The sequence below is a fragment of the Ursus americanus genome, chromosome 9 (genome assembly GCF_024610735.1).
Source record: "Ursus americanus isolate L20-20 chromosome 9, mUrsAme1.1.p, whole genome shotgun sequence".
Lineage (NCBI taxonomy): Eukaryota > Metazoa > Chordata > Mammalia > Carnivora > Ursidae > Ursus > Ursus americanus.
The window spans coordinates 80,414,061-80,436,196 of NC_142135.1; the positions used below are offsets into that span (position 1 = coordinate 80,414,061).

The following is a 22,136-nucleotide window of genomic DNA, read 5'->3' on the forward strand; positions in this document are numbered from 1 at the left end:
GTGAGTATCTAATGACAAAAAATCTCCATGGGACACATCTATCCCCCCATAGTCCCAGTTCAATCCACAGTCTAGAATGAAGTAGAGAAACGGAAAAATGGACAAAGGGTGAAACAGAATGCTGAGGCTTGCCTAAGTCAATATTTACTATAGTTATGATATCTCAGCTCAGAAGCATGTATACATCTGATGTAGCTCTTTTATAAGAGAATTTGATTTGAAAGAAGCCAACACTTACTTCAATTTCCTTAAAAATCTTCAGATAGCTGAATCAGGTATGTTTATTTTATGTCAACCATTTGTTTCATCCATTTGCTTTAACTACAGAAAGAAACTTAGAGCAATGGCTTATGGTATTTGGACTTGCAGCTTTGAGAAAACTCTTTCGCCTCAACTGCAAAATATTTATGTCCACATTAGTCTGGTACATACAATTTGACTTGGCTGTGATAGAAAATGGTTTAAGGATCAATTTCTGTACTTTTGGTAACATTTGAGCTGGGTTTTTGTTTGTTTGTTTTGGGTTTTTATTGTTTTTTTTTTTTCTTTCTTTTGAAAGCTGAGTAGAAAGGGGGGGTAATCAGAAGGGGAAATGAAGCATGAGAGACTATGGACTCTGAGAAACAAACTGAGGGCTTCAGAGGGGAGGGAGGTGGGGAATGGGATAGACTGGTGATGGGTAGTAAGGAGGGCACGTATTGCATGGTGCACTGGGTGTTATACGCAACTAATGAATCATCGAACTTTACATCAAACACCTGGGATGTACTGGATGGTGACTAACATAATATAATTTAAAAAATATTTTAAAAAAAGAAAAGCTGAGTAGAAGAGACTCTACAAGAGCATACTAATATCATTTTATATTTATCATAGTTCATCCCAGCCCAGTCCAGCACCCAGACAAAACTGGCATTCAGAACAAGTTGCAGTGTCACTCTCTGTGAAGATTTCTGGCATTTTTCTTCTGCTTCCCAGACCCCTTTATGTCTGATTCATTTTCACTGAAAGAAAGTTGTCACTTCATAAGTGACTAACCAAGTTAAAAGATATGGTCAAGAATAATTTTACTCCCAATCCTTTCTTAAACCCATACTTCATCCTTCTGAATATAAATTCCCTTCCCCACAAGAGAATGCTCCAGGGAGGATGCCCCTTCTCATTCTAAGTGATAACTATTGACCTACATATCCTTTGGAGCGGTTCCATTATAGTTACACTGCCAGAGTATTCATTATTCATTCACTTGATTGTTTTCCTTTTTCACTTGTTTTTGGGAGACTCTTTGTATGGCACCATACAGCAACAACCCAGTCAGCAAATACTACCAGGGAATAAAGTTTTCCAGGCTAATACATTTTAAACTAGAATTTATCCCTTTAAACAAAAAGCATTAACCATTTTGGAAACCAAAATATATATCACTCTCCTACCTTTGTAAATAGAAAGGGCTATTATTATCAAGTGCATTTATGGTACATTTAGTAATATTTAATGGTGCTTTACATCAACTACTTAAACTAATTTCTCATTTTCCAATCTTGATAATTCTACTTGTCTATTTTAGGTTCCATTAGAGATTCTACTGTCAAGGACTGTGGAAAGAGCTTTGAAGAACTGGGATGAGGTTCTGAAATTGTTATTTGTTGGTTGTACACTATTGAACATATTAGTTAACCTTTCTGAGTCTCAATTTCCTCACGTGAAAACTGGGACAACAACCTCCTCCACACCAGATGGTTGTAAGAAGTTTAATGCTCACATACCGCATGCAAAAACACTTTCAAACTAGTTTTTCTCACAGACATCATCCTTTTTTCCTGTTTTTTTACAAAGACTGACACCACTTCTAATTGTCACAGAAAACGAAAAGTGAGAGTGTTCTTTCTTTAAAAAGTATAAACTAACTGCCTTCCTTTCAACTAAAAGATTCTTGTGTTTCTAAACACAATTTTTAAAATTGAATTCTAAAATCCTTATCTATCTCCTTGGAAGCTTTTTCTGCATTCTTCCAGAGAAGCTGCAGACAGAACATAAGGAGAATCAATTACCTTACAATCTATGGCAAGTTGTTTACTATTTCAATTGTTATTGTTATTATCTGTTATTTATTACTTTGTATTGCTCATTATTTCAATTTTTGGCTAATGAGAAAGAATGGCGTGGCCAGATATTCTTCAAAGAATGTACCTTATTTCATGAAGTAAGAGAAATCCTAATCAAAGTCTACAAATTCTATATCCTGGATATAATTTCTTCTTTTGGAAGCTTTCTTCATTGATAAATAACATGTTACAGTTGACCTTCAAATGACCTACTTTTCAACTACCTTAACTAAATGGGATCTTTGCATTTCATTGCTATTATTACCTTATCTATCAATATTGTCTTCTGATGTACTAGCCATCTCTGTTTACTTATCTTCATATAGTACAATGTTCACTTCAAGGGACTTCAAGCCAAAACAGCCATCACAACTTCAGAGAAAATATGTATAAACACTTTTAATGGTGTAGTGCTGGAGGTCAAGTAGTAGAGAGAGGACAGAGGCAAAATGAACCACAGTAGAAAACAGGGGAAAAGGTAAGTCAACGTAAACACGGTCTCTTGAGAATTCTCTAAGAACTGAAGCTGTTTGTTAGCAATCCCAAGTGGATAATGAACAGCAGCAGGGCAAGGAAGATAGTACAAGAATCTGGATACTTCAGCTTCTTCTCTTAATTGTGGTTTTCATAATATAAATCTGTCATTTACCATCAGATTTAACCCACAAATGTATAAAATGGAGTTGCTGAGTAGCTACATTTGCACCTCAGAGCTTTCCTTCATTGGTCGGACAAATGAGAGAAGAAATATTCGTCACAATTACAGATACACCATTTCCTAACAGGACTAACTCTAAATCATTTTAAATTAATCTTGAGAAGAACTCTTCAGTTTTGTGGTCCACTTTTTTTGCTCTTAATAATAATCTATTAATGTTCTTTTTGTAGGTACTTCTCTTGTAGTCTGAGGCCATGGATCGAGGAAATTATTCTAGGGTGGCTGAGTTTGTCTTGTCGGGACTCTCTAGTTCCTGGGAACTCCAGTACTTCTTCTTTGTGTTGTTTAACTTCTTGTACATCACCACTGTGCTCGGCAACCTCCTCATTGTTCTCACTGTGATTTCTGACCCTGTCCTGCACACACCCATGTACATCAAGCTTACTAACCTTTCTGTTCTTGATGTGTTTCTAGCCACTTATGCAACCCCCAAGATGATTCATGATTTCCTTCATGAATCTAAGACCATCTCCTTTGAGGGCTACATGGCCCAGATATTCTGGCTCCACGTCTTTGCTGGTGGTGAGATGGTACTTCTTGTAGCCATGGCTTATGACAGGTATGTAGCCATACGTAAACCTCTCCATTATACAACCATCATGAACTTGTGCAGGTGTACAGGCCTGGTGGTAGGCTCTTGGGTCACTGGGATCATGCACTCCCCGGGCCAGTTAGCTTCCACTATAAACTTGCCTTTCTGTGGCCCAAACATAGTGGATAGTTATTACTGTGACCTTACCTTGGTCATTAAACTTGCCTGCACAGATACTTGTGTCCCTGAAGTGTTGATGCTTTTGGACAGTGGTCTCATGGGGGTGACTTCATTCTTACTCTTGCTGATCTCCTACACGGTTATCCTAATCACTGTACAACATCATTCCTCAGTGGGTATAGCCAAAGCCTGCAGCATTCTGACTGCTCACATCACTGTAGTGACTCTCTTTTTTGGGCCCTGTATTTTCATTTATGCCTGGCCTTTCAGCAGCTTCCCAGTGGATAAAGTCCTCTCTGTGTTCTCTACAGTTTTTACACCTATATTGAACCCCATTATCTACACACTGAGAAACAAAGAGGTGAAATCAGCAATGCATAAACTGAAGACCAGGTATGTGAGTTCCAGGCTGCTCTCCCAGCTGTCTCTCACAAGATAGCTTTGTTGAACCGAGTAGACAAGAAGAAACTTCAGGAAACAGACTTACTTTTTTCTTGTGGATCCAACATTTTAAAAAGTTACCTTATTTGTTTGAAATAATAAATGTATGTTCTTTGTTATATATTTGAAGTAAAAAAACCTCACATGATTATGCAGTTTCTAAGATAAGAAGTTGCTTATATTTGCTACCTAAAACCAGTGACAAGATGTTTCAAAAATTATTATATAATTTAAATTTTATGAAATTAATTTCATAAAAATTTAGGTGGATATCCATATTGGATAAACAAAATAATGTTTCTTTCATGGTCTAAAATACTGCAAGTAATCTATGATTTAGTTCCAGTAGTAAAAACAATCCCATTAGTACTCCTGTTTTCACACATTTAAAATCAAAAAGTTTGTGTTATCCATCAAAAAATCCATTTAGCATGTAAAAAGTTAAAACTTTCTAAATCTACCTTTATCCTTTCTGTCTCACATAGAGAACTTAAGAAGCTTCATACATATTTTATAGCTTTATAATATCCCTTGATGTTAGTCTGGTACCACTTATTCTTTTATCATTTTATCGGTAAAAACAAGTTGACATCAAAAGATGACACACATGAAGCTTTAGACGTCGGGCAATAAGACCACCTAAAAATAGAACAAGACTCCCACCATCCATGCTCTGCATCAGGTATTTACCGGCGCTTGAATGGTGTTTGTACACTAGTCCAAAGGGAGGGAAGGAAATGCAAAGGTAGTTACTTTGGAGCTCACTGAACATTATGATGCAGAAACACATTATGATGTTACCCCAGTGTTAGGTACCATCCCAATTTCCTCCAAGATGGTCTCAGTCTAGAATGTCGGGTTCAGCTGATACAAAAAAAGGCTGCACAACATTTACTTTGTGGAGGTATGCTACTTATGCTACGCAGTCACTGTGATTGTGAACATAACTTGTCCCAAGAACCTGTCACAGTCATCTTGGAATTTTAGGTCAGGTGATTCATCAAGCATATTCTTGTCCTGTTGCTTCCTTCTTGGTATCACCATTATGATCAAAGATTACCTGGACATCAATGACTGCTATAGATATGCCACATGCAGGTTTTTTGTTTGTTTGTTTGTTTGTTTTTGTTTGTTTGTTTTGTTTTTTTGGTCATAATGTGAGAACTATTTTAAGTCTACAACTCCATAGTGAGGAAAAGTTATTAGAATTATCTTGTGTTCTTCCTTTAAATCACATAGTATCCTTGGTTCTTCTTCAGGTGTGAAGCCGATTATTCTGCTCATTTTCACAATACCAAGGTTTCTTTTACAAACACCCAAATCAGGATCATCCATACCAGGTCTGCATGCTTCAAGTAAAGTAGCAGGAACAACATGCATTATAAACTGAAACTTTCTGTTCAAACAGAATAGGACAGGCTATGAGATCATTATACTAATCTGTACAAATTATTAGGTAAGCCATGAACCCATCATAGGAACTTGAATCAGATACACTGAATGTATATTCCAATGAATGTGCATTCCACTGGTTTTAGAAAAAACTTCAATCCTGGACTAGGAAGCTGGGCATGACAGTTCAGAACCCCGTCTTTCAGAGTCTGAAGTATAACTCTTACTGTGAATAAGAAAAGTACAGCTGAGATGATCAGCAGCAGGGGGCAGCTCACCAGCACAGGTGGAGGAGGCCAAGGGGATAAAGGCAGCAGGAACACTGAGCCATGTCCCCACCCAGACTATACAGCTAGGTAACAGCAGCAGAGATAGGTGGCAATTGGCCTAGGACACCTCATTTCTGCAGTAACACTGGAGTCAACTGTGGTCACGCAGGCTTTATATTATAACTATATTGATGTATTTCATACCTTATATCATAAACATTGTCTCCAATATTTAAAAGTCCTAATATATCTGATAAGATGTTAATATCCAAAATATATAAAGGACTTACACAACTCAAACACCAAAAAAAAAAAACATAAAAAACAGAACAACAACAACAACAACAAAAAACAAACAATCTGAAAAATGGGCAGAGGACCTGAACAGACATTTTACTAAAGAAGACAAACAGATGGCCAACAGACACATGAAAAGATGCTCAATATCACTAATCATCAGGGAAATGAAAACAAAACCACAATGAGAAATCACCTTACATATGTCAGAGTGACAAGCATCAAAAAGACAAGAAATGACAAGTGTTGACAAGGATGTGGGTAAAAAGAAACCTTGGTGGAAATGTAAATTAATGGACTGTGAAAACAATATGGAGGTTCCTGGAAACATAAAAATAGAAATATCATACGATCCAATAATTCTACTAGTGGGTATTTACCCAAAGAATATAAAACCAATAATTTGAAAAAGATATACGCACCCCTATGTTAATTGCAGCATTGTTTGAAATAGCCAAGATGGGGAAGCAACTAAAGTTTCCTTTGATAGATGATTGGATAAAGAAGATGTTGTATATATATAATGGAATAATGTTCAGCCATAAAAGAGATGAGATTTGGGGCACCTGGGTGGCTCAATCAGTTAGGTGTCCCAGTCTTGATTTCAGTTCAAGTCATGATTTCAGGGTCGTGAGAGTGAGCCTTACATTGGGCTTGCACTGGGTGTGGAGCCTGCTCAAGATTCTCTCTCTCCCTCTCTCACTGCTCCCCCCACCCCTGTGTGTGCTCTCTCTCAAAAAAGAAAAAAAAGAGAGAGAGAGAAAGAGAAATATGAGATTTTTTCCATTTTTGCCATTTGTGACAACATGGATGGAGCTAGAGGGTATAATGCTAAGTAAAAAAAGTTGGAGAGAGAAAAACGAACACCATACAGTTTCACTTCTATGTGAAATCTAAAAACAAATGAATAGAGAAAGAAAGAGTAGAATCAGACCTATAAATATAAAAACTGATGGTTGCCAGAGACGGGGTGGGGGCTTGAGCAAAGTAGTTGAAGGGGAATGAGATATAAAGGCTTCCAGTTAAGGAAAGAGTGAGTCACAGAAAGAAAAGATACAGCATAGGGAATATAGTCAATGGTATCATAATAGTGTTGCATAGTAAGCATGGTAGCTACACTTGTGAGCATAGCGTTACCTATAGAGTTGTAAAAAATACAAATAATGCATCACTGAACACTAAAAACAAATGATGTACCAAATGTTGGCTAACTGAACATAATAAATAAAAAAATACATCCAAAAAAATGTAATGGGATTCCTGTAGTATATTTTAAATGACCATTCCTTTGCTGTTGTATATCGAGGGCTCCATTTTTGTTAACCATATCAACACTCCAATAAGCATGTTTTACTTATAAAAAAATTGTGTCAGAAAAAAACTGTCAATATATGTTGCACAAAATCATAGTGTGGCTCAGTTTGGGTTGCATAATTAGAGGAAACTATTCGTGAATTTTGATTTCCTATATTATTCAGTTTCTTCACTTCTAGAATATGGGAATCTCTTGAGGTCTGATTTTCTTTTACAGAAAAACATTTAGGGGTGCCTGGGTGGCACAGTCGTTAAGCGTCTGCCTTTGGCTCAGGGCGTGATCCCGGCATTCTTGGATCGAGCCCCACTTCAGGCCCCTCCGCTAGGAGCCTGCTTCTTCCTCTCCCACTCCCCCTGCTTGTGTTCCCTCTCTCGCTGGCTGTCTCTGTCAAATAAATAAATAAATAAATAAAATCTTTAAAAAAAAGGAAAAATATTTAATTTTCCATGGATGTACTTTTATAATATAGTATGCTCTTTATTACATTATTTATGCGTTCTGAGAAGTAAACTGAACAGGATGAAAAAGTAAAGATTTAAATATAATGGAAAAGCTATTAATTGTTCATATTGTATTTTACATTTAACTTGAAAATATAATCAATGGATTCTGTGTCTCAAACACAAGTTAGGACCATGATTTATACAGCAAATGCCTAAAGGAGCACTCAGATTATGGGAGTATATTTTCCTTATCAACTTTCTTCAAATAAATGGAAGATTTTAATTCAAATTATACATGTTAAATACCTACTTAGTTACTTTAGAGCATTGACAATGATAAGTTTTAAATTAATCACACTTCTCTTATAGAAGAACCAGTCTTAGTTTCCTAGAATAAAATTTAAAATTTACAATTACTGATTACATCATGACACATCTGGGCAGGTGTTTAAGACTTCTTTTGTCTTTCTTTATGCCACCATAAGTTGATGTTTCTTTCATATAAAAGATTTTTTTTCAGCATCTCCATAACATTCCCTGTCTTGTGCATTTTGAAGTGCAAGTGTCCTATGGTGTTCCAACTAAGATGAAAAAATCAGCGCAATGTACTACAACATCCTTACTTGTTACAAAACAAAAAAACACAAATGATATTCTTAAATTCATCTTTTCTCTTTCATATCTTCAAGGTTTTGACTATTTCCCCCTCTCTTTTGTGTAATCAATTTTACTTTCCTTTTTGGTGTTTTTTTTTTTAACTTTTACAGTTAATTTTTTTAAATAAAAAGAAACAGGAAAAAAATTCTTTTGTCCTCAATTCTTCTTCTCGCTCTTGATCCATTTCTCATAATCCTTGTTCATAAGATATTTATGGGGAAACCTCTGAACACTTGCTCATACTGTCACCAATAGTTCTCTTCTTTTTCTTTCTTGTGCCCACTCCAGTAAGGCTTTTATCTCCATAATCTACTCATATTGCTTCTTTCAAGGTTACTAGTGACCTCTCTACTGCTCAATCCAGAGATCATTTCCCAATCCTCATCCCACATTTGATCTATCAGTTGTACAATTTTTGATAACAGCTGATCACACTCTCCCTCCTGAAACCCTCTTCATTTGGCTTTTAGAACAAGATTCTCTTCTGGCTTCCTTTATATATTTTTGGAGGTGCGTTCTGAATCTCTTTTGGGGTTCTTCCTCCTTTCTCTGACCTCTTAGATTACCCCAGGGCTCATTCCTTGAGACTTTACCATCTGTCTTTCTCCACTCGTGATCTCAATTAACCTCAAGTCTTTAAAAACTACATGGTAATGAGACATAGCTTTGCATTTTTAACTGGACCTCTCTTTCAATTTCCAGACTTCAATATCCAGCCTCACTTGGACATCTATCACCTGTCTCAAATTTAACATGTCTAAAACTGAATTCCTGATAATCTCTCAAACACCTGTTCCTCCAGGTTCATGGAGAAATCCATCTCAGTAAATGGAACCTTCATCTTTCCAATTGATCAGTCCAAAGGCTTTGGAATTATCCTCCCACACTGTCTCTTACCTCTCTTGTTATAGGTCAGCAAATTTTACAGAGTATATTTTCAAAATATTCTCAGAAGCTGACTACTTCTTGCAACCTCTAACCTCTGCTGCTACCACCTGATCCAAGTCATGATCATTTGCTTGGATTATTACAAGCACTCATTCCTAGTAAGTTTCTATGCTTCCACACTTTTCAGTCTATTCTAATATGGCAGTTAAAGTAATCCTAATACAGTCTGTCATATCATGTCACTTCTCTGCTCAGGACCTTCCAAAGGCTTCATTTCACGCACACTGAAACTGAAGTTGTTACAATGACCTGTAAGCCCCAATATTTCTGGTCCTTCTTATCTCTCTGATCTTAAACATTTCTCATCTTTGTTCACCCTGCTTTAGTCAACATGGACTTGTTGATGTTTCTAGAAAATTCCAGGCACCTATATCAGGCTTCTTTGTATTTGATATCCCCCCCTCCTGGAAGACACTCTGTTCCTTTTGATATCTGTATGCCTTACTTCTTCACTTCCTTCAGGTCTTTATTCTTAAACTAATGTCCGTGAAGGCTTCTCTGACAACTACATCTATAGCCACAACACCTTCAATGATATTTATCACTCTTCCCTGCTTTATATTTTGCTCCATAGCACCTATTACTATCTAACATGTTATACTGTGGACTTATTTTGTTCACCGTCTGCTTCTCCCAACCACCTGATAAAAGTTTCACTGGGAGCAGGGGTTTTGTTTCATTCACTGTATCCATTAAGATTGGAAAATTTCCTGGTACATGGTAGGCATGCAATAAATACTGTTGAATAAATAGGTTTTACTCTGTTTAAGGCCCCAAAATACTCTCTGCATAAACATAGTGGAGGTAAAAGTCACTCACATTCCACATCTGCTATTTATTCTTTTATTTCTCAAATCCACCGAAATGTTCTAAGCAAAAATGCTCACCTATATAGTAATATATGAGCAGCTCCTAATGAGTGTCAACAAAGTCTACCAAATATACCTACTGTAATGGGCATGTTTTTTCCTGATACTGATGCTGGCTGAACAAATTTGTCCACTGTGCTTGAAAGGGTTGGACTTTCAGTTGCGAGACATAGTTTTTAGCATCGGTTTATTCCAAAGTTCAACCTGCTTGAATTCCATTTCCACATGTGCAGAAGGCACCTACTTAAATCAATTTAGATTAAGATTTGGAGCCTCCACTCCCCTTTAGGAATATGTGGGGGCAATTGCACAATACTGCCAGGGTTCCATGGATCAAAGTTTGAAATGCCCTGGACTAGAAATCCCTCTGGCTGTTCCAGGTTTTTTATACTCTCATTTCTCTCCCTCTTAGTAACTTGCATGTAGACAATGAAGTCTGAATATCCAATCCCGGAAATTTTTATTCCCTTTATCCTTCTTTGTTGATACCCATTCTTGACTTCAGTAGCCATACAAGAAACTCGTGCAGTAGCTTCCAACTGCAACTACTCCCCTCCAGTGTTTTCTACACTCTACTTAGTTCCCCAACCACTGCCAGATACATATTGCTAAAACATATTCCCCTGGCACTGAAATGGTGAGTAGCATTGCATTTTCCAACAAATTAATTACAGAATCCTAAGACCTGTATTTAAGGTCCTCTAATATATGGTCCAACAAAACTCTGACATATGCTATAGTCTAGCCTAGTTAGAGCACTTGTTCTTTGATTACTTCTAATTTTCTTTATTCATGCCTTTGTTTATGTTAGTCTGTACCGTGTAATCTTCCATCACTCTCTCTGCTTTTCACAACATTATTTCTCACTTAAGGTCCTTTACAAACACATATTTTTGTTTTCTTCTGTCTCATTTTTATTTTCCTCATACTTCTCTTCCACCCTCCTTCTTCCTTTTCACTTCTTCCTTTCCTGATCTTTCCAACAAAATATAATCTCTCCCAATGTTCCACACATCATAATTTTTATATATGCATTATATGGATAGATTGATAATACATATATGTATATACATATATTTATAATATATACGGTCTTCTATTTGAATTTCATGTTCATTGTTTATTTTCTTCAATTGCCCTTAAAATTGCAAACAATTTACTGATAAGCAGTTTGTCTTACGCATTTTTGAATTATTTGTGTTTCTGCACATAGTAGATACTCAATTTTTAAAAAGATTTGTTAATTCAAGAGAGAGAAACTGAGCAAGCATGCATGATTGCATGAGTTGGAAGAGGGGCAGAGAGAGAGGGAATCCTCAAGCAGACTCCCCACAGAGCAAGGAGCCCAAAGTGGGGCTGATCCCATGATCCATGACATCATAACCTGAGCCGAGGAGTCAGATGCCCAACTGACTGAGCCACCCAGGAGTCCCACAGATACTCATTTTCTTTCTTTCTTTTTTTTCTTTTTTTCTTTTCTTTCTTTCTTCCTTTCTTTTCCTTCCTTCCTTCCTTCCTTCCTTCCTTCCTTTCTTTCTTCTTTCTTTCTTTCTTTCCTTCTTCTTTCTTTCTTTCTTTCTTTCTTTCTTTCTTTCTTTCTTTCTTTTCAAATTCTGAATTAAATTTAATTGGAGAATACAGACAAAAACAAGACATATTTGTTTGGCCTAAATGATTTATAGTTCTGCAATATCACAGTCTTTTGCTATACCTATCTTTACAGTAATTAGAATGTGGCTTATGGATGCCTGGGTGGCTCAGACAGTTAAATGCCTGCCTTCAGCTCAGGTCATGATCCCGGGGTCCTGGGATCGAGCCCCACATTGGGCTCCCTGCTCAACAGGAAGCCTGCTTCTCCCTCTCCCACTCCCCCTGCTTGTGTTCCCTCTCTTGCTGTCTCTCTCTGTGTCAAATAAATAAATAAAATCTTAAAAAAAAGAACGTGGCTGAAAACAATAGGTGTTTCACAAAAATATTAATAGTAGTGATTGGAACAGAACTGAACTTGCAGAGAGAATTAGTTACTTTATAAAAATAGTCCAATTAAAACACTCAGAAATCCTGCCTGTGGATAAATTTTCATAGAAAATGAATTCTACACCAGTTATACTAAGGTCTTAAAGTAACTAATGTATAGATATATTGGGAACATGATTTTCAGTAATGTGAATCCCTAGACAGACATATTTACTAGTCTCTAATATGAAAAGGCTTGTTAGCAATGGCCCCAGTGGGACAAAATTACACATCAAGGAGAAATACATTTTCACCTTTACTTCCTTTTAAATAAAATGTATAAAGCACAAGGAGTATTGCAAGCCATATGAAAAGAACCTATTTCATCATGATACCTCAGGTTATTCTTGTGGAACTTCTGAAATAAAAACAGTGGACAAATTCCAACCTCTCTTAGTGAGTCTGTAAGGTGACTAAGGAATGAGACATGTAAGTTTTAATACTTCTGCCACTTCAACTAGGTCTCTGCAAATGAACTATTTAATATAATTTTCTAGTTATACTGAAATGAGACTGACTTTGTGTCTCCATGTTTGAACTCCCTCTGAATGTTCTGAGTGAGTTCACTTTTCTGTATGGATTTCAACTTCAGACCCTCTTTAGCAGACTCAGCCACTGTCATCTCTAAGCTCACTTCCAGTTATATGGCACAGAACGTAGTGACACAGTTAATGGTCAATATGTTTGCTTAAATTCTATTGCTTCTTTATACACATAGGCACATATATAGTTTTTAGTTGTTGCACTGATTTCCATGCATATAGTTATGCCAACATACTATTATTAGAGTGCTTAGCATACAATTTTTACGGTGAAAATGTTGGCTTTGTCACTTGCTTGCTGCATTATTTGACTTGAGCTTTGGTAATGTAGGGATAGAGCTATACTTGAAGGGTTACTGTGTGCATTCTAGATTTTATATATACATAAAACATACATACTTTTTTGCTGAAGATTGTGTCCATGTATATAATCTGGTAGAATATATACTTAACATTTCTGTATCTATCTATCTATCTATATTTTTATCTACTTTCTTATAGACTTCTTAGCACATCATGAGTACACAAGAAATAGAAGCTAATTATCTCATCCAAAAATTACAGGAGTACATGTAACAATCCAATTATGCTCTGTATTTAATAGCTTCTAGATTTTTACGGACTTAGTGTTTGGGAAATGACTGAATCAAGCATATACATACATGCACACACATATGTGTAAACACACACAGAGAGAAAACATTTTAAGTAACTGGATGAAATCAAAAAAGTTTTCCAAGTAGAAAAATTAGTGAAATTTTAAAAATGATTATATTTTGTTATTTCAGTTATTTTAATGGCATCTTTGGTTATTCTAATTAAAAATTTTTGATGAACAACTTATAAACACTGTGTGTGCACTGTGCAATTCTTAGTTTAGAGTCAACTAACTACAGAGATTATTCTGGGCTCTATTCTTTCAGAGATCCTATGGAACTTATAAAAAGGCTTCAGTGACTAGGCTGGTGGAGTAAAGTATCCATGATTTAGTGCTCAAAAAGAATCACCTACACACATAGAAATCTCAATCCAACTCATTTGCATTAAGAAAAGTTTGAAAGCCCATCTTCTCTATTGCATTTGCCTTTTAGCTTGCCTCTTACGAAACTTTTTTCCCTTCAAGGATTTTTAATAGTTTCTTTTACCTTTAATTTACCTAATAAACTTTGGGGCAGAAGGGTACACACATAATGTTTTTCCATAAGATTCCTATTAAGTTTATAGGGTACAGAGTTTACAGAATTCCTCAAAATTAAATAGTCAAGGCAGATATTTGAAATTAAGATTTGGTCTGGTTGGGGCGCCTGGGTGGCTCAGTCATTAAGCGTCTGCCTTTGGCTCAGGGTGTGATCCCAGAGTCCTAGGATCGAGCCCCACATAGGACTCCCTGCTCCACTGGGAGCCTGCTTCTTCCTCTCCCACTCCCCCTGCTTGTGCTCCTTCTCTCGCTGGCTGTCTCTCTCTCTCTGTCAAATAAATAAATAAAATATTAAAAAAAAAGATTTGGTCTGGTTGTTAGTTCTACAGCCTAAGCACTGTGGGTCTTTCTTACAAATTATAGGACTGAGGGATCCAGGAAGTCTATTTATATGAAAATGTTCTTGTGTTCCTTATCATTTATGAAACTCACCAAAATTAATAACTTACGATAATTTTTTGGTGTTGAAAGCTCTCCATTTAAAATGGATTCTTAAGTAAACAGTTCTAGCCCCAGCTCCAGAGATTTTCAATATCTCTATTTTTGCACTTATTTTCATACTATTTAACTACAAAATAGGAAGAATATGCTCGTGATATTAAGACAATGAATCAAATGGAGAGTTTTATCTTAGATCTTGGAGGCCCCATCAATGGTCAGCAAATTAGCAGAAATTGAGAATGAAAGAGAAGCAGTCTGAAAATGTTCTCCGTCCTTTTGTTTCCTTTTCCACTTTCCCTTCTTCCTTTTCTCTCTCATTCTGCCTCTTCTTTCATCCAAGTCATGGTTTCAAGATGACAGAAAGTAGGTTAGACTTTTAAAAGGATTTTTCATGTCTTGATGTCCACAATATCCAATCAATTGCTTATACTCAAATACTGCTGTGGCTTAGTTTGTCTATAACCAAGGACAGAATGTTAATGTAACAATTTATATTTAATCAGCCATTATTCTTCCAGCTAAAACTGTAATGTGTTCATTCACTCATGCATATAATTATTCACATAATCGTTTTTTAATGTTTACTAATTTGGGAACAATTTTTGTTGCCTTTTATAAACAGGCCCGTTGTGAAACACAGACAGGTTTAACTGTGATGAGGAAAAAAGGCTTGATTCATTTTCTTGTGGCGTTTACAATCAAATTCAATCACTTGAGAGGTTGAAATTCCAGCTTCCTTATCTTAAAATAAATACCAGCTAAATGAGGAGTAAAACAACTTTTTATTAAGATAATTTTTATTTTCAGTTGGTTGGTATTTGGTCCTCCCTGCGTAATAAATAAAGATGTCTGAGAGTGTCCTGTGATCAGCAGACTCTCAGGGATTTTAATTATTCTGTGGAAAGTCTTGTAGTAAGGCTTGGCTTATTTTAAGAGATTAAAGTTAGGGGTAATGTATTTCCAATTACAAGGAACTTGCAAAAGAGGTTAGCTTATTGAAAGGCTCCTTAGCCTGGTACGAAGGCCAGCTAGATGAGACAGAAATTTCAAGGAATTCAGAGGCATGCTGAGAACCCCACCCTTACTTTCCTTTAACCCTTCAGTGATAGTTGTAACTTCTATGATAAAATTTAATCTTCTTTAGTATAAGGCTCTGATTTCCACAGAAATGCCATCCTTCACAGCCACCCTACCCAACACTGGCACTCCCCTCTGTCCAATAATAGGCGGCATCTGAAGATGAGACCTTTCAAATTTTAACTCCTAATTACTCACTTAATATACTTCTGCCATAGCCATTAATGTTTAAATTTTTTGTTTAAATACTGAATTAAATAATTAATATGCCTTTTGATAAATTTTAAAAAACAATATAATTCATTATATGAAAACTTTTTAAGCAAGACACAAGGGCAAAACCATTTGGGAAAAAATTATAGATCTTAGTATGTTCATAAATTTAACTAATTTTATTGAAAATATAACAAATAAAAATAAAAAGAGTGAACTAAAATATTTGTGGAATATTTGTAAAAAATGGCAATACCTTAACACATAAAGTATATTTATATGTACATATTAAGAAGATGAAGAGTTCAATAGTAAAATGGGCAAAACCTTGGGTAGGGAATTGAGGAGTAAAAAAGTAGAAATGACCAACTCATGAATAAGTGTCAATTTCACTAATAATCATTAAATGCATTGAAATATAAGTAAGATACATTTTCCTGTGGCAAATAAATAAAAATAAAAGGTGTAATACACCATCTTGTCAATAAAGGGTGAAGTGAAGAACAGGCATTCTCATAGCACATTTTAGTGATATTAAGTTTTGGTATAGTAAGTCAAAATTTCTGAGTTCCAAAATTATAATGATGTCCTGAACAGTTATGCATAATCACAAAGTTTTAGCTAAATAAAAAGCAAGGTTATTATATGTTAATAACAGGGAAAACTGAAAACTTCCTCAAAATAAAAATACAAGTACATTAAAAAACTGGTATAAAAGTACTGTATTGACATGGGAAGTATTTATTATTAGTGGTAGGTTATAAAATGATATGCACTGTATATATAGGGATTTATATTTATATTAACAGTATCTCTGTGTGTTCCCATTAAAGATATCTTATTTCATCTTGTTACTTATTTTTCTAAATTTAAAAATAGAAATTTGTCAATTAAAAAGAACTTTGCTGTTTTTACAGATTAAAAAGATTATACGTTTACTGCAGAAAAGAAAAACTCAGCAAATACATAAATGGATAAGGAATAAAATTACTATATTCTCTCATCCAGAGATAACCAATACTTTACAGTAGGTCTTTAAAAGCTTCTCTAGGTATATGACAGTAATAAGAGATCTCCATACAGTTGGTTTTGCAAATGTGTTTCAGACCTGATAGTATTCTTCCTTAATTCCAGATAAAGAAAGAGAAGTTTGGACACTTAAGAATATTATTTTGTCTACTACAGGTTTCACTAGGTGTCTGCACAAAGGAACATGACGACCTTGTATTCTTAAGATGGAGTTAAAAAAAAAAAAGGAGTAGTCAAAAGGAGAGAGACCACTGAGTTGGTAAACAAAAGTGTAGAGACAGAGGAACTACAGACAGATTTCACCATCTTGAACATTTTGCCCAAGGTGAGAAAGCCTCTTCCTGCCCTGCAAAGGCCTCTCAGCTTCTCTTCCAGAGATGGGAGTGCCACATGTAATAAGTTAACTGTGTACCTTTCACAAGACAGGCTTTTAAGAAATTTCACTCCAATCATGGAACATGGCATCAAAAACTGGGGATGTACTGTATGGTGACTAATATAACAAAATAAAAATTATTAAAAAAAAAAAAAAAGAACCGGGAATGACTCTACCTAGATTTGCTGAAGGTCAAATGAATTTGCATTAAAATGGAAAAAAAAAGAAATTTTATTCCAGAGAAACAGTCACCTACTTTTCTTAATTACTAGAATCTAAAGTAGGGTGTATGCACCCAAGTAAGTAAGCTGCTTGAGTTTGAGAAAAAATATTTAGAGTTCTCTACATTTATGAAATATCATTCTTTCTTAAATTTGTTATATTTTATAATGTACATAATATATTAGTGTAGTGATGTGTGCATATAATTTACAGGTAAATAAATACACGTGGTCATAACTATTGCTTTTAGAGGAGTAGAGTGAAAAACACAGGGACATCAACCTTTCTAAGGTAAGAGTTCTTATGTTGTGGTATTCAGATATTCTTTATTATGCATCCTACTTAATTTCTTCAGAATTTTCTTTAATAAATTAATTTTCATCATTTCAACTGCATAAACTACCATGGTAGAGCTATTTCTCAAAGAAAAGAATCAGAGACTTTTTTTAAAGACTTTTTTGGGAGAGAAAGAGAGAGGGAGAGGGAGAGGGTGAGAGTGGGTGCATGTGACTATGAGTGGAGATAGAGGCAGAGGGCAACAGAGATCTCAGGCAGACTCACCTGAGCTCCTGCTGAGGGCAGAACCTGACTCAGGGCTTGATCCCCACAAACCCTGAGATTGATCTGAGCTGAAATCAAAAGCCAGTTGCTTAACCGACTGAGCCACCCAGGTGCCCCAAGAATCAGAGCCTCTTAAAAAGAACTTTTTTTGAGTTTCCTACAACTACACAGGCATAATTAGTTTATAGAAGAAAATAAAAGCAGTTCTACTCTAGCTGATGTGAAACCAAAATTTTTGTATTTTGTATATTTGGATCAACAAGTATTATTGAACACCATCTATGAGTAATGTACTCTAGAAAAAAAGTCAAAGAGTGAATAAAATATAGTTTCCTTCAAAATCATAAAATGTGTTTATATAAACTGATAAAGAAGATATAGATTGATAGTATCAGCAAATATGGTATCCTTTTTTGAATTTGATGCTGACTGAGGATCACATTTTAAATTCACAGAAATTCAGAGTCAGTGGGTAGAAAAGAGCCATTATGCATTTACAAAGAATCTAAATTAGGAACTCTCTAATTAAAAAGATAAAAACATGATATTAATTATTAACTCACATAGTAACACACTTACATGTAAATAGACACCATTAACATGCTTGAAGTAACTGTTCTCTTAAGTAGGATGATTACATACTTTAATAATTTATGCAGTATATTAGTTTATACCTGCAAATATTTTCATCATTGAGGGAACAAAGACATAGTACCTAACATCTATTGAACATCTCTTATGGGCCAGGAACTATCCTAAGTAGTTCATCTATTTTAACTCTCTTCATTCTTACAATAATTTTTTGAGGCATATACTACTATTTCTCCTAATTCACAGAGGCAAAAACTGAAGCACAGAGAGTTTAATTAACTTCCCCAAGGTCACATCACTAGGAATCATAAGAAATAGCATTTGAAACCTGTCAGTACGACTAGACCTTAAGTTTCTTATTTACCGGGTATTTTACTTATTGATTTATTTATTTAGTATGTACATATTTGTTTTTTCAAAAACACAAACAAGAGGAAGAAACCAGAAGTAAGTGAAATTGATTACCTATAGGGAGTGATTTAAAATGAGATGGAAGCTATGGAAGGGAGATGACGCTATTATTGGCATGCCCTTAGTCATGGAAGTGATGTGTAAACTCGTGTTTTAAAACGTGACTATCATGCTGGGATTCAGAGATGAAAGCCAAGGGTATAGAGTCATTACAAAACAAATGATTGCGTAGAACATTTATCTGTTTGCTTACGAGGATCTAAATACATAAGTATGCTGAATGGAATTTGATACCCCAGGCTTAGCTCTGCTCATTCATGGTCACAAGAGGATAATGTTTTCTCCATTTCACTTGACAGGAACATTTCTGATCCCTTCTCACAAGTTTGAAATCATGGACCAAGGAAATAAATCAGAAGTGACTGAATTTATACTGCATGGTCTTTCAGGTTCTCGAGAGCTACAACTTTTCTATTTTGCATTTTTTACACTTTTCTATTTATCCGTTGTGCTGGGGAACCTCCTCATTGTGCTCACTGTTATCTCTGAACCTGCACTACACACACCCATGTACTTCCTACTCAGTAACCTCTCCTTCATTGATGTGTCTATCCACCTCTGCCACCCCCAAAATGATTCTTGATTTCCTTATGGAGCACAAGACCACCTCTTTTGATGGCTGTATGACCCAGATATTCTTTCTGCATGTCTTTGCTGGTGGTGAAATGATGCTTCTTGTGGCTATGGCTTACGACAGATATGTCGCCATATGTCGACCCCTGTACTATGCATCCATCATGAGTCTGTGCAAGTGCACAAGCCTTGTGGTGGGCTCCTGGCTCATCAGGGTTTTGCACTCACTAAGTCAGTTGGTCTTCACAGTAAACCTTCCATTCTGTGGTCCCAATAAAGTGGACAGTTACTACTGCGACCTTCCCCTGGTTATCAAACTTGCCTGCACCAATACCTTTACTCTTGAGGTACTGATGCTTTCAGACAGCAGTCTAATGGCCACGAGCTCCTTTGTGCTCTTGCTGGTCTCGTACACGCTCATCCTGGTTACCGGGTGACGGCGTTCTTCCGCAGGCATGGCCAAGGCAAGGGCCACCCTGAGTGCCCATATCACTGTGGTGACCCTCTTCTTTGGGTCCTGCATCTTCATTTATGCCTGGCCTTTTAGCAGTCTCCCAGTGGATATGGTTCTCTCCATATTTTATACTGTTTTCACCCCTCTTTTAAACCCCATGATCTACGCCTTAAGAAATAAGGAGGTAATATCAGCAATGCAAAAGCTAAGGAGTCGACAAGTGCGTTTCTGAAAGTCTCCCAGCTATTCCTTGTGATAAGTAACACCTATAATAAAAGCCAGGTTAGTGTACCTTACTCTGTCAACTACTGGTCTGTCTGAAATATCATAGCACCCATTTTCTTCCTCTTTCTAGCATTCTCTAACAGTAAGCAAACTATCTTAGATAACAGAATTGGACTTCCTATTTTTTGCTTATGAAACAATTCTTATTTTAGACTAAAATTATTTATATTAAGCTTTCTCTTTTACTATAAAATGTGTCTATCAAATCCATGCTTCTTTCAATCAACTTAATATGAAAATGTACAAAATACTAAAGTAATGTAAAATATTTAAATCATATTTTAATGTTTCAGGATAGTGATTGATTTGCAGTTATTCTCTGGTCACCATCTTATCTGGTATCACAAATTAGAGGTAGGGATTATCATAAATTTTACCATTTCTGGTTATATACCTTATTCTGTCTCTGTCTCTCTCTCTCTGTAAATGTATACAAACACCCACACTTATATTCTTTGCTATTCAAACTATTTCTATTTGAACTAAGAAACTAAATAGATTGGGATTTTTTTTTTGCATATAGGGATAGTATTTTTTGCAATCTGAGCTCTCACAACAAATTATCCAAACATAGGCACCAAAGAGCAAACAGACTATATTGCGGAACTCATTATCCAAACTCAGAAACCAAGTACCATTCATACATTTACATTAACCATGCTACAAATACTAAAACTTGAGCTGACAGTGTTTCTTTATATCAGTGTATTAAAGCTTAGAATTGACATTCAAAGTTCAATGACTACAATGCAAAAATGGATATTGCTCCCCGTATAAGTAGACCGTTTTCATCAATAGTGCTAAATATATGGTTTTGTTCTCTATATTCTCACCTATCTCTATGTAATTCATGCTCTCTAATCCATACCAACAAACAAAACATAATTCAGAATACATTTTTTCGAAGCTCTCTAAAAATGAGAATTCTTTTGACTTTTTAAAGGAAGACTACATTTTCACACTTACTTAATATTTAATTTTTACAGTCTAACCCCTCTGTCACCAATTAGAAGACCGAAAGTCATGCATCGTACAAGTTAAGTGAGTCGAGCACAATCATAATCAGCAAATCAGTCGAGCATAATCAAATCAGCATGTATCAGGAAATGATACAAAAACCCTTCAATTTCTAACTTCTAATACTTGAATGAAAAGCCATTCCCCAAAGGCAAAATATGGCTTTGTGTGTAGAAGAAACGGTAGTGTGGAATAGGATTTAGTACCAAGTATGTTTTAAACAAGTTTTGACTCATTTTTCCCTTCATGACTTTACCACTCCACAAGTCTCTGTTGATTCCATTGAGAAACACAGAATTAAAAAAATAAACTAATATAGGACAGTGTCATATGATGGTGATGATGATGATAATGAGAAAGCCAAACATACTTAATGATCATAATGTAACATATAAATTGTACCATTATACCATCTCATTTGATTCTCACAAAATATCTGTACAGTGGAAAAATAAGATCATACCTCTAATACTGGCAATATTGAAATTTAGATAATTCTGAAACTCCTACAAAAATACTTATGAATTCTACTTTTTTAAATATTTTTATTATATTATGTTAGTCACCATACAGTACATCCCTGGTTTTTGACATAAAGTTCGATGATTCATTAGCTGCATATAACACCCAGTGGACCATGCAATATGTGCCCTCCTTACTACCTACCCATCGCCAGCCTATCCCATTCCCCCACCTCTCTCCCCTCCAAAGCCCTCGTTTGTTTCTCAGAGTCCATAATCTCTCATGCTTCACTCCCCCTTCTGATTACCCCCTCTTTCTTTATCCCTTTCTTCTCCTACCTATCTTCCTACTTCTTATGTTCCATAGATGACAGAAACCATATGATAATTGTGTTTCACTGCTTGACTTATTTCACTTAGCATTATCTCCTCCAGTGCCATCC

General features: G+C 35.7%; 1 protein-coding gene and 1 pseudogene across 1 annotated transcript; both read left to right on the top strand.

Annotated features, from left to right (window-relative positions):
• Positions 1–3,017: 3,017 nt before the first annotated feature.
• LOC123786781 (olfactory receptor 4K15-like) lies at positions 3,018–3,974 on the top strand. Its single transcript, XM_045789145.1, has one exon. It carries the CDS (start codon positions 3,018–3,020, stop codon positions 3,972–3,974), a length of 957 nt encoding a protein of 318 aa, XP_045645101.1.
• A 15,263-nt stretch (positions 3,975–19,237) lies between these two features.
• Positions 19,238–20,162, top strand: LOC123786782 (olfactory receptor 4K15-like; annotated as a pseudogene).
• Positions 20,163–22,136: the final 1,974 nt, after the last annotated feature.

What these genes read in the sequence shown, in the direction of transcription:
- LOC123786781 (XM_045789145.1), top strand. Translation starts at nt 3,018, where the DNA reads ATGGATCGAGGAAATTATTCTAGGGTGGCTGAGTTTGTCTTGTCGGGA.